At 49.1% G+C, this 12,805-nt stretch overlaps 1 protein-coding gene across 3 annotated transcripts in view; it reads right to left on the bottom strand.

The window, feature by feature from the left end:
- The window catches only part of IGSF9B (immunoglobulin superfamily member 9B), a 137,870-nt gene extending 125,601 nt beyond the window's left edge, over positions 1 to 12,269 (bottom strand). For all 3 annotated transcript variants that reach the window (XM_028708928.2, XM_028708929.2, XM_028708933.2), the window contains exon 1: positions 11,990 to 12,269. In XM_028708928.2, the coding sequence (XP_028564761.2) occupies positions 11,990 to 12,056 (67 nt within the window). In that variant the 5' untranslated portion in view covers positions 12,057 to 12,269. The remainder of the gene's footprint in view (positions 1 to 11,989) is intronic.
- Positions 12,270 to 12,805: the final 536 nt, after the last annotated feature.

Genomic DNA, 12,805 nt, shown 5'->3' with positions numbered 1-12,805 from the left:
CTACAGGAGGAATGAGGAAACTGTTGCCCGCCAACTCCCAGCAGTCCCAGCAAGCAAAGCCAGCAGCAAGGGATGATGGGAGCTGTAGTCCAACAGCTTCTGGGAGGGCAACAAGTTCCCTGCCCCTGACTGATGGATTTGTGACCACTGGCCAGATAAACATCCAACCATTTCCCCCACAATGCAAGATCAAGGTTGCTGCCCAATGCACCCAAACAAGAGAGCAATGTAGTCAGTGGTACACCCCACACACATTTGGGCCAGGAGACTCAACGCCACAGGCGACTGAAGGCAGTGTTGTAGGTCCATTGCTGCCTGTGGGGAGCGCCCTCATTCCTACTGCCCTAATGTCATCTGACAGGCTTTTGATGCACCACAAAAGGACTAAGGAGATCAGTGTGCACACCACCGCCAGCACAGTCTCTATTGTAGTAATTCAACCCTTGGGGAAAGGGAAGTACAACTATTCCCGTCTCCAGATTCAAGTCACCCAATGTCATAAAGCCAGTATGGTATAGTGTTGTAAGCAGTTATTGCCTCTCAGCCTAAGCTACCTCACAGGGTTGTTGTGGGGATTAAATGAGAAAAGTGAGAAGCATGCATGCCACCCTGAGCTCCTTGGAGAAAAAGGTGGGCTATAATTGCAAGGGAAAAGTGCACTTTGGCACATCCACTCCTTCCCAGCCTGCCTTCCAAGAGCACAGGTCTGTTGGGTCTACTGGTTAAAGCTTATTTAAGATGTCACACTTATTATCCTGTCTTTTGTCCATGATGGGAACACTTATGGGCCATGCCTTTGGTTCCAAGAAGTCTCCCATCCAGCCACTGACCAGATGCAGCCCTGCTTAGCTTCAGCAAGGTGGCCGCTTCCTGTGCTTTTGACTCATACCCTAGGATACTGCTGCAAGTGTCTTTGCGGAAGGAAGGATATAAATGCAATGAACAAATTGTAAGTACCAAATATAAACCACACTTCTTCCTCCAAATTCTGACTGTGAAAAGTTAAAGTGCAGCTTATATTCATAAACTTAGAAAAATTGGCTTGGAGTGGGCTTGTCCCCGGATGTTGCCTGGTTTCGGATGGGCCGGCTCCCAAGATGGCAGCATGGCGAGGGGGTCACTGAGAGGAAGCCAGAAGGCGGCGAGGAGGAGGAATGAAGGGAGGTGCGTAGACGAGAGAGGCAAAGAGTGAGAAGGTCTGCTAGGAGGAGGAGCAGGAGATACATCTTGGACTGGCACTAGCCCAAGGTGCTGCCTAGTTTGAGCCCGCCAAGGGGCACGTGAGTCCTGCCAGCTGCCACCTCTCTCCACCCATCCCATGGGGGGGGCATGGTTGTCCTGACCCTCTGGAAGTGCTGTTGCCCACCACCACCACCACCGGAGTGAAGGTGCTGCCTCCTTGGCCCACCTCGGCCCCGCTCCTCCTCGGGTATTGTCTTTCCCCCCGTTTACGGTTAATTTTAAAGGTGTGGCTTATAATCAGGTGCGGCTTATATTCAGGCCAATGCGGTAGTAACTGAAGTGAGATAAACTGCACACCCAGCAAGAAGTTGCTGAGGACCACAAAAAACGTGGCTCCTAAGTGTCTGGAGAAATTCCCCCATTTGGACCCCCATCTGCTGTGCATCCATTTGAATGAAGTGTCGCCTTGAGCTGTCCAAACTAGCAAGCCAGGAATGCAAGCATTTATCGATTGGAGTGTCACCTTAAGATTCCATTCAGTATTCATGGCTTATTTGCAAAAGAGAAAAGTCAGCAGTTTCAGCAACGACATCCATGCAAGCAAGAACTACAAATTCCAGTGATCTTTCTTTTTTCTTTTTTTGAAGGAACACATTTGTGTGTGTGTGTGTGTGTGTGTGTGTGTGTGTGTGTCTTCATTCACATAGCACATACATTTGCCTCTTTCAACACATATGAAGCAGTGCAGCTGGTCCCCAGGCCAGTCCAGAAGGGGAGAGGATGCACCTGGTTCCATGCAACCAATCCATGCAGGTGGGAGAGAGGGATTTCCTCAACCAGGCCTTGACTCCTTAAGGAGGTGGTTGGCACACCCAGACCAAAATCTGCTGCCCCTCTCCACCTCTGCCACTGAAGAAGCTGTGTCACCAAGGCCCATGGTAGCAGCAGCAGCAGCCCTGCACTCACTCCTGGACTGAAGGATGCTGGAAGAGACCATCTCCCTTTTTATTTTCAAATATTTTTTTATTAAATTTTACATTTTATATTCATCACATGGAGGAGACCGTCTCTCGCTCTGGTTTGTACCTGTGCGTATACTGATACTCGAAATGTCCTTCCACAAAGTTGACCACAGCTCATTCTTTGTTTGCAACCCATTCATTTGTCAGAGCTGCGAAAAACAACAACAACCACCAAACTCCAGAACTCCCCACACTTTACCTTCCTGACCCTCTCGCCCTACACTTAGCAAGTGTACACAGGCACACACGTCCACACCGGGGGTGCATGGTAGATTTTGCACATGACAGTTGGCGTCCTGCATGCTGCAGATTCCACCCACAGTTACCGTATCTGCCTCCCAAGGGCACACCCTCCTGCACAACGCTTCTGGAACATGCTCGCAAGCAACACCACGGCTCGTGCAGCACGCAGGCTTCGCTACGATCGTGTAGTACTCTCAACCCACACCCACGCACCGATTGGAATACGCAGACATCATTCTTCACCCTGTGCGTACACTTGTAGAGCACTCACTTTTGCGCTACACACACCGCTCAAGGCAGACACGCTTGTCATATAATTCAGCGCCCACCTCTTCTCCTTCCTTTATGCTCAGACAAGTTCCAATTTCCCTTTTCTAAACCTGGTCTATTTATCTCACTGCATCACAGCTGGGCTTACACTTATGGAGAGGAGGGGAGACTCTTCTTTTATCCCCAACAAACATGGAGTCCCCCCCTTCCTTAAAGCACCCCTCCTGGCCCAGAAAGAAGACAGTAGGTGCCACTATCTCTCCCCCCCCCTTCACTAATCTTCAGTGGGTCTTTCAAGACCAGTAAGGGCTCTCCCACCAAGCACTCCAGCAACTGAGGAGGCTGGGGACCTCTTTTAGGAAGTCGGTGCAGCGTTACGGGGGGGGGGGGCTTCAGTTCACGTTTTAATGCAAATCACAGATATCCTTTCGAAATGCGCAAATTCTGCAGTGCACTTTCTTCTAAACAAACCACATGTGCAAAATGAATAAACCAGGAGGAAAGGTGTGTGGAAAGGCAAAAATGAGTGGAAATATACAAAAACTATAGCAAAAGTCTAAACAGTTGTGCAAAATTGCAGGCAAAAATGTGCATATTAGGAGGAGAAAGGCACAATAAATTGCTGGTGAATTTTCATGAGCATTTTTTAAAAATGCAAATTGGTGTAGAAATATGGAAGAGTGTAGTTAAGAGTAGGACAATGAGAAACTGAGAGAAACTGAAATTGACAGATTCATCCTCCCCCATTTCATGAAATGGTCAGAGTTTCAATAATAGGACCAAGGGGATTCTAGTACAAATCCCCACCTGTCCACTCCAGTGTTGATTAATACCTGCATTTACTCCAAATGTAAGCACAAAGCAGCCAATGCCATACAAAAACAAATACAATGATGTTAAAAGACAACCAAACAATGCAAGGGGTTAATATGTCCAGCTCTGTGCAATGCACAAATGGGAATGGGTTCAGAGAAGGGTAGCAAAGATGGGCAGGAGCCCTGGGGCTGGGGTGGAGAGCTTCTAGGCTGTAGCCTAATCTTGACCCATTTGTGGATCCAAATTGGTCCATGGAGCCATTTTCACCAGCAGGGATCAGGAGCGTGCTGCTAAAGAGAGCAGGATTTAACCTGCACTCTTCAGCTAATAAGCAGGGGTTAGATCCTGCTCAGTTTGGCAGGATTCAAGCAAACCGCCTCCTGATTCAGGAAGCAGTTTGCATGGAATCCCTGCTAAAATGGGAAAGGAGATTCTGATGCAAACCCTTTTATTGGTTTCAATGGGCCTACTCTGAGTAAAACTTAGTTGACAAGCACCCCAAGTTCCGAGTTCTCTCCTTCCTTGGAGGTTTTTAAGCAGAGGTTGAATGGCCATCTGCCATGGATCCTTTAGCTGAGATTCCTGCAATGCAGGGGGTTGAACTAGATGACCCTCAGGGTCCCCTTCAACTTTACCATTCTGTGATTCTATGAGGGCAATTTCAAATGCTGTAGTTTTTCTGCCACAGCACAGAACTGCAAAATGATACCCAGAGGCATGCTGAAATCGTCTCCAGTACGGGCTGACTACTTTTCATGACAATCTCTGAGGTGGTGTACATGTGCACACAAACAAAAACACACACACACCCCAAGATCAGCTGATCTTTAAAGCCCTAAACAGTCTCGGTCCTGTATACCTGAAGGAGCATCTCCACCCCCATCGTTCAGCCCGGACACTGAGGTCCAGCGCCGAGGGCCTTCTGGCGGTTCCCTCATTGCGAGAAGTGAGGTTACAGGGAGCCAGACAGAGGGCCTTCTCAGTAGTGGTGCCCACCCTGTGGAACACCCTCCCTTCTGATGTGAAGGAAATAAGCAGCTATCCTATTTTTAAAAGACATCTGAAGGCAGCCCTGTTTAGGGAAGTTTTTAATGCTTAATGCTGTATTGTTTTTGACATTTAATTGGGAGCCACCCAGCGTGGCTGGGGAGACTCAGCCAGATGGGCAGGGTATAAATAAATCATCATCATCATCATCATCATCATTATTAAACCAAAGACACGAACAACCATTTATCAGGTTACCTGCGGCAAATACAAAATCACCTTAAGGTGACTAATCGGAGAACCGTCTGCAAACTTGGCAAAAGGGGTGGTTTCATGCCAAGTCAAAAGTCAGGTGTGCATTTCATAGGCATTTTCACCACTTCCAAAACCATCTATGACCATTATCTCTTTCAGGTATTTTTGCACTCCTGCATAAAAGGGCACACAAAAAATGTTCACAAGAGACTGGGTGATGAGAGAAGGGGTTACCATCTCATTATGATCAGGCAACCTGACGGAGCCTCCCTCATCTCAATCAAATCATGGGCAGCTAACTAAAACATGAGTAAGAACATGCACTTCAGTGAGGAAGTAATCTATGCACACTCTCATTGTTTTCAAAAGAACGCATGAAACATGGGGTTCTCCCATCCACATTTCTGCAGCAGCTGCTCCTGCAAGTCCAGGCTGGACCCAGGGCAGAAATCTTGCTGCACAAGCAGGAAATCACCAGCAGAAGAATGCAGAGAATATCAATGCAGCTGCCCGAGCAATGGAGATTCCTGCCTCCTTCCCCATTCAGACAGAGAGAGAGAGAAACCGGAGGGATTCCTTTCCCCTCCATGACATCACCATCATGCCAAACCTGATTGGCTATGTAGCACCGTGGCATCATCATACTCACTAAGCAGCATCTGACTGGCAGAGAAAAAGCCACTTTAAACTGGGATGTGCAGCCGTTGGTAACAGGGGTGTAGGAAGCCGCTTTCTGCCAGGTAATTCGACTATTTGACTGCCTAGCTCAGTGGTGGCAGCAGCTGTCAAGGGGCTCGGGTAGAGAAATATTTCCCATCACTGGCAAACTGTGGATCTTCTTCTGTATATGAAGCAAATGCCCTGCTCTCCAAGGAGCTGTGGCCCCTCCCCTTGTGAAGTGTGTCACCCCCAAGGGGGCTAGTTGCAAGGAGGAAGCTTCTGGTGCAAAGAAGCCCAGGATGATCCCGGCACCCACATCCTCCTCCAGGTAGCTGCATTGACAGGGGGAGTTTCTGCCATTCATCCTCCAGCAACTCATCACACACACACCATCAATTCTCACTGTGCTCCTTCCTCTTTTTACCTTCGATCCCACAGTGGAACAGTAGGCAGGACACAAAAATCTGGTCTGGTGGGGGGTAATGTAGAGGGTAGATAAAGGGGAAGAACCCCCAACACACACGCACCCTAAAAGCAGCAAAATGAAAATTCAGCACAGTACTGTCTCCCTCTCCCTTTCAAGTTGCTGGTGTGGCATAAAATAATGAACACAGGTGTGCAATGGCAGGTAGGTTAATGGGAGAAAGAGCTGCTCTTCTGATGATTTTCAAGATTTTATTCTACTGCAGGGTAGCTCTTGTAATAAGAATCCCTCCCTCTTTCCAGTTTAATTCTTCACATGCCACCATCAACATACGTGGTGTTGACAGTGCAATCATTTTATTCACTGATTCATTCATTGAATTTATATCCCTACTTTTCCTCCAAGAGGCTTCAGGTGACATGCAAAATTCTCGCCCCCCTCATTTAACCCTCCACAACAACCCTGCGGGGTAGATTAGGCTGAGTGGCAGTGACCAAGATCATGCAGTGTGCTACATGGGAGAACACAAAGGTCCTGGGCCCCAAGGGACAAACCGCTGAAAGCAGCCTTGCTCAATGTGATGACCGCCAGATGTCTTGGACCACAATTCCCATCATGCCTGACCACTGGTCACACTGGCTGGGGCTGATCAGAGTTGGGAGTCCACCATCTAGAAGGCAGCCCTAGGAACACACAGGAAGCTGCCATATCATTGGTCCACCAAGCTCAGTATTGTTTACACTGACTGGCAGCGACTCTCCAGATTCCAGACTTGAATCTTTCATATTCTACACCTGAGGATGCCAGAGGTTGGACCTTCCCATTGCAAGGCATGCACTCTGCCATTGAGCTTCCCAAAATCAGGTTATAGGAAGCTGCTTCATACTGAATCAGGCCATTGCTCCACCCAACTCAACACTGACCGGCAGCAGCTTTTCAGGGTTTCAATAAGACTTCTTCCTAGCCCTATCTGGAGATGAACTAGATTCAGTCTGGGAACTTCACACATACTCCACCAATGAGCCATGACTTTTCTCCTAGGTTGAACCTATGGCCTCCAAGATTTTGCTAGACCCCCAACTCCCATCAACACCAGCCAACATGGCCAATGGCTAGGGATGATGGAGACTGTAGTCCAACCATACCTGGAGACCCACAGGTTCTTCATCCCTGCTGTAGGGCGTTGTCGACTACAGGGATGGACCACCTGTGGTCCTCCATCCCTGACTATGGGTCATGCTGGTTGGGGCTGATGAGAATTCCAACAGCTACATTTGGAGGGCACCAGGTTGGCAATGGCTGCACGGTTATCACTTGCTGATGGAATCGTCTGCTTTGGACAACATGGGTTGATCCACTGGAGTTGTGGGGAGAGAAGGATATTTCTGCTTACAGGTGGTTGCGCTGCGCTGGCTGTGTAAATATGCCAATAAAATGATTTACAAGCCTATAAAGATTGATACCAACCCATGCACACCTGTGATTCTGGCACGACGCCAGTCTGAAGAGAGGGGAAGGCAGCAACATTTACACACATTTCACTGTATAGTCCCTAGGAGACAATCCCAACTAGCCACAAGAGGACAAGCTGGTTTGACTGCTTAAAAAGCCTTTCCTACATGGTCCGATAGGTCCACCGCCGGATGGAGAGATTGTAGGAGCCAGAGCATAACTTGTTAATCAGCTCTTCAGTGGTGGGGCTGCAGTGCAGTGGAACAAGGTCTTTGCATGCAGAAGGTCCCCAATCCAATCCTGCAAGGGGAGGACCCCGGCTGCAGGAGAATAATCAGGAGCGGTTCCTCCTTTGCAGCTGTGACTTGAACTGCAAAGGAGGGTCTGTTGCTTTGGAGCCCTGGTTTGCATTCATGCTGCAGGGGGGGGGGGGAATAGGAGCTCTGAGCTCTCTTCCAGTTCTTCCTCTGCAGCAACCACAGCTGAACTTCGTTGTGCCTGACATTATATATGATGTCAGGGGCAGGAAAGAACACAAGAGGAGCTCTGCTGGATCTGGCAAGTGATCTGTCTAGTCCAGCATCCTGTTCTCACAGGGGCTTGCCAGGTACCTGTGGGAAACCAGCAAGCAGGAGTACTCTCCCCTCCTGCAGTTTACAGAAACTGGTATTCAGAAATATTGCTGTCTCTGGCAGAGGAGACAAAGCATAGCCATTATGGCTTTCAGCTGTTGATAGTCATGTCCTCCGTGCATTTGTCCAGTCCCTCTTTTAAAGCCGTCCAAATTGGTGGCCATCCCTGCCTCCTGTGGGAGTTCCACAATTTAACTATGCACTGCATAAAGTACTTCCTTTTATCTGTTCTGAATGTTCCAACACTGAGCTTGATTGGACATCCAGGAGTGGATGGATGTCCACACCAAGGTGGGGGCAGCTTCCCAAAGTATCTTGGTGGGCAGATCTCCAATTCCTAATTACACCCCCAAGACAAAGGTTTCCCACCACTGCTGCAGACTTTTCTACACTACCCTGGGATCTTGTGGGCTGAACGACAGTCTAAAACTGCAATAAATAAGCAGATAAATAAGAGAACCCTGACTGAGATCCTAAAGCTGGAGAGTTTCTGCCATGGTGACCACAGTACCAAGCTAGGTGATCCAGCTGTCTGAGCTGGTTCTAATGCATCCGCAGCACTGAGCATCTCAGGAATGTGTAATTCCTGGTGCAAACTGGCCTTGCCCGACTCTGCATGGGTTATTCCTCTAGCACAGATTTCTCCCAACCTGGCACCCTTCCATATGCTGTTGGACTCCAGCGCCCATCAGCCCCCAGCAAGCATGGCCAAATGTCAGAGATGATGGGAGCAAGAGTCCAACAAGGGCACCGAGCTAGGAAATATTGCTCCAGGCCACTCTGGCCTATGCTAATAGGCAGCAGCTCTCTAGAAAAGGCATTTCCCATAAGTTCCAGCCTGATTCTTTTAACTGGATGTATCATGGACCGAGCCCAAGACCTTCCGCATGCCAAACAGCTGTGCCACCACTAAGCTATGGACCTCTCCTCCCTGATTTCAGCCACCTATGTAGATGCAAGCCACAAAGCCTCCACTCCTGGGCCAGCCACAGTGTCTAACCTACCTCACAGGGTTGCTGTGACGATAAAAAATGGGAAGGAGGAGAGCCATGCATGCTGCCTTGATCTCCTTGGAGGAAATAAATAAGCATATTCAGGTTTGCAGGCATTAATGCCTTACATCAGCATTATTTATTCCAAATAAAACACTATGCCAGGCAAATCAAAGTTACAGGGTGGGAAATCGGGTCTCTGCCACAACTCAGCTTCCCATCCATTCCCCATCCCCCCAAAAATGTGCAAGTAAAAAAAACCTAGGGCTTCAGGGAGAGATCCCAGCCCCTTCCCTGTTGTGCTAGTGTTCTGCTTGCAGGGAGTTCCATAATGCAATTCACCAGTACTGCTACCTGCAGTCTGAAGCACCTTGTTCCCACCTCATACTGCTGCACATGCAGACCACATCTGGCAATGCAGGGGTAGCGACACTAGCCTCAGAGGGAAGATTCCCACTAAACACACTAATGCAAGGTGCTTAGCAACCAGAAAATAAATGACACCGGAGAAATGCAATTAAACTAATGGATCGTGAACATGGTTGCGGGAAATTTGTTTAGAGAGCCACATATGCTAATCCTGGAAATGTATGCCTGACACCATCCCTTAAGAACAGCCAAGCTTTACTAAAAATCATTTTTAAGACCATCCTTTCCCCAAAACCAAAGGGGAGAGCTGGCCAGAGGCCCTTGACCCAAAGCAACAAGAGGTTATATCAGGCAGGTGAGCGTGCCTGGTCACCTGCGGCAAACAATGTCACTTCCAAGCAACCAAGGAGAACAGCTTCTGTGAGTCGGGAAGAGTTGTGTGCCCTTGTTGCAGGGTGCTGACATGCCACATAAATGATATACAGGTAAGTGTGGTGGACTAGTGACTTGCAGGCTGGTTTGCATAGCTGGACACCAGCTCTCAAGTGAAAAAATTGTAAGGTGTGCATGTCATGCCAGCCGGCTCTGTGCCAGCCTCCAGGAGAGTGGAGAGACAAACTCACTATCCTTCCGCTATTTCTTACTCTGTGCTCATGGACCTCAGGGCTGCAGCATTGCCTGCTTCCAGACAGCAGCTCTCTCTGGTTAACTTATTGAAAGAAATGTCTCAGAGTGGTCATTCCCTGCAACCCCACTCTCCCCCAGCACCACCAGCAACATTCAGGTGTCTTCCATCCCATACGTTGCACACAATGGCCATCTATGAGCTAAGCTTTCATAAGCTTGAGTTTGGGTTGACTGCCCTCCACAGAGGTCATTTTTTAAAAAATGATTAGCATTTTCATAAAATGCTCAAGGCTACTGCTACTCTAACCTTTTCCCCAGATGCTGTTCAGAACCATTTAAGTACGGTACTTAACAATCATACATAACCAAGGCTGATTCACTGGGCAAGAAAGAAGGTATAGGTTTATGCTGCAAACTTTAAGCCCCCTGAGCAAATTGTATATTCACCCGCACAGTCCTTGCACTGCAATGGCAAGAGGCACATATATATATTTATTAATATGGGTATTTATATACTGCTCGTAGCAGTTCACAGCTATAAAATCCATTATAAAATACATACATGGTTAAAATACCCAGTAGCAATTTGCTCAGAACATTTAAGAGAATACTAAATAAAATACAGAATAGCACAAGTTGAAAGCCTTGACTATTTGAACAGGCTTTTTTTAAATAACAAATTTAAAAAATAAAAGTTGAAGTTCAGTTTTGGGGGCCAGTTTGCCTAAACAGGTGTGTCTTCAGGAGCCGGCAGAATGCCAATACTGATGAAACCTCTCCTTTTCAGCTGGGAGAGCATTCCACAGCACTGGTGGCACCAATGAAAAAGCCCTGAAACCAGAGACTGCAGCACAACGCGGTGAGAATTGCCTTTTGCCAAACATCCTACCCAACCTCTCGGAAATCCAGTTTGTCATCTCTTAAGTAAAGTTAGAATCTTCTATTGAATCACAAGCTTATTCATGCCTGCAAGGGGAAAAAAATGAGCTAACCAACTCTCTATATCTTAGTATTTACTGGTAACTACCCAGGATCGCATTTAAATACAAAGCCCAGATGGATTTCTTTCTGATGAACATGTGAAACTAGAAATCTCACTTTCAATGGTGATCTCTCTGCCCCAAGAAAAATACTGCAGGCAGCTACCTAGTGACAGGTCACACACACGTGAAAAAGGTTCACATACTTCATCACTGACCCAGGATCTCTAGCTCTCCCTAGAGTATTCAGAAAAGAGAGGTTGGAAGTAGCTTAGACTTCCAGGCAAACAGATCTTACATATGAGCAAGCATTGCAGCGTTCAGTAGGGCTTTACATCATCGGTAAGCATGTACAGGATTGCAGCCTTCACAGCACTGCTTTGTTAAGCAACTTCAGCATTAAAGAAAATAATCGTCCTCTTGCTAGATCACGGACTCATACGTTATTTGGATCACGAACATGCACTGGTCAATTGCACACCTTTCTGCAAAGTCCATCAACATGCTCTCTGCCAAACCTTCCTCTGAAATCGTTACAGAAAAACCAGGCAAACAAAAATAAAATAAGACCAAGAACGAGCCACGGTCCAAGGTTTCAAAAACTCTGCAAAAGACTTATTCAAGTCCTGCTCTCGCTTCATCGCATCTTTGGCTGATTTTTATTTTTTAAATGGTTTTTACTGTACTGATGAAACCGTATCACTTAACCATTTCTGAAACCAACCCCTCTCCGGGGAGGAAGGCGGGGAGCAGAAAGCATGCTGCCTTTTTTATTTGTGAGTATTTCTTCTTTTCTTTTCCTTACAATCTGAAGCGCTCCCCTACTCGCAAGGGAAACTCCTTTTGCGCGAAGGCGGCGGCGCGGCGGACGAAAAGCCGAGCATCCTTTCCCGAATCGAAGGGATACAGGTAACAAATGAGAGATGAAAGGTGGAGAGAGAGAGAGGGGGGGGGGAAGGTCCACACAGGAAGCGTCAGCCCGGAGAGCTTTCCCGGTGCCCAAAGAGGCCAGCCCAGAGCGCAAAGGAGAAACCGCTGAAGGGGGGTGGAGGGGGGGACCCGGTGCACTTCAACTCACCTTGAGCTGCTGCCAGTCCTCTGGTGCTGATCACACTTGCTATCAAAGTGGCCACATACCAAATCATAGTACTACCGCCCGCCGACCAGGAGCATCATCCTAGCTGCAAAGCGCCCTGCCCTGCCGGGGACCTTCTCATCTGCCCAGCCCAGCCCAGCCCGGGGCGAGTGCACAAGGCGCGCTGCCTCCCCCTCGTCTCCGCTTCCTTCTCATGCCCTCCGCAGCCCTCCTCCTGGCTGCCTCCCCGCCGCCCTCGCCATCCTGCCTCTCCCCGACGTGCAGCGGCTCGCGAAACGCACAGCCAGCAATGAGCGAGCGAGCGCCAGCCAGAGCGCACAACTCCTCTCCGGCGCGCAGCCTAGCCTGGGCCATTTGAGCCTCCTGGGCGACGCCCCCGCCGGCCGACGATTGGACGGCCGGGGAGAGAGGCGGGCCCCTATTGGCTCCGGGCTCAGACAACGCTAGGGAGGGGGGAGGGAGGGAGAGAAGCATCCCCCTCCTCCCCCCTCCTCCCAAGGTGGGTTGGAGCGTGCAATGCACAGAGCCGCAGAATCATGCGCAATGCCAGGGAGAAGGAGCTGGGTGCCTCCCCCCTTCTCTCCCTCCCCAGTCGCCTTTTCCTCCCTCCTTCCCTCTCTCCCTCCCTGCTCAAGCTGCATGGCCGGTTCCCCAAGAGGAGGGGGCTCCCTGGAGCAGGGTGAAGGGAGCAGCAAGGAGGAGGGGGTCCGTGCAGCGCGGGGGGGCGGGGTGCTGGCTGCAGCCCCAGCTCTGCAGAGCTCCCCATTGCAGCTGGTGTGGAGGAGAAGGGAGGGAAGA

The sequence above is a fragment of the Podarcis muralis genome, chromosome 15 (assembly GCF_964188315.1).
Source record: "Podarcis muralis chromosome 15, rPodMur119.hap1.1, whole genome shotgun sequence".
Taxonomy (NCBI): domain Eukaryota; kingdom Metazoa; phylum Chordata; class Lepidosauria; order Squamata; family Lacertidae; genus Podarcis; species Podarcis muralis.
This window is presented reverse-complemented; position numbering and strand designations above follow the sequence as displayed.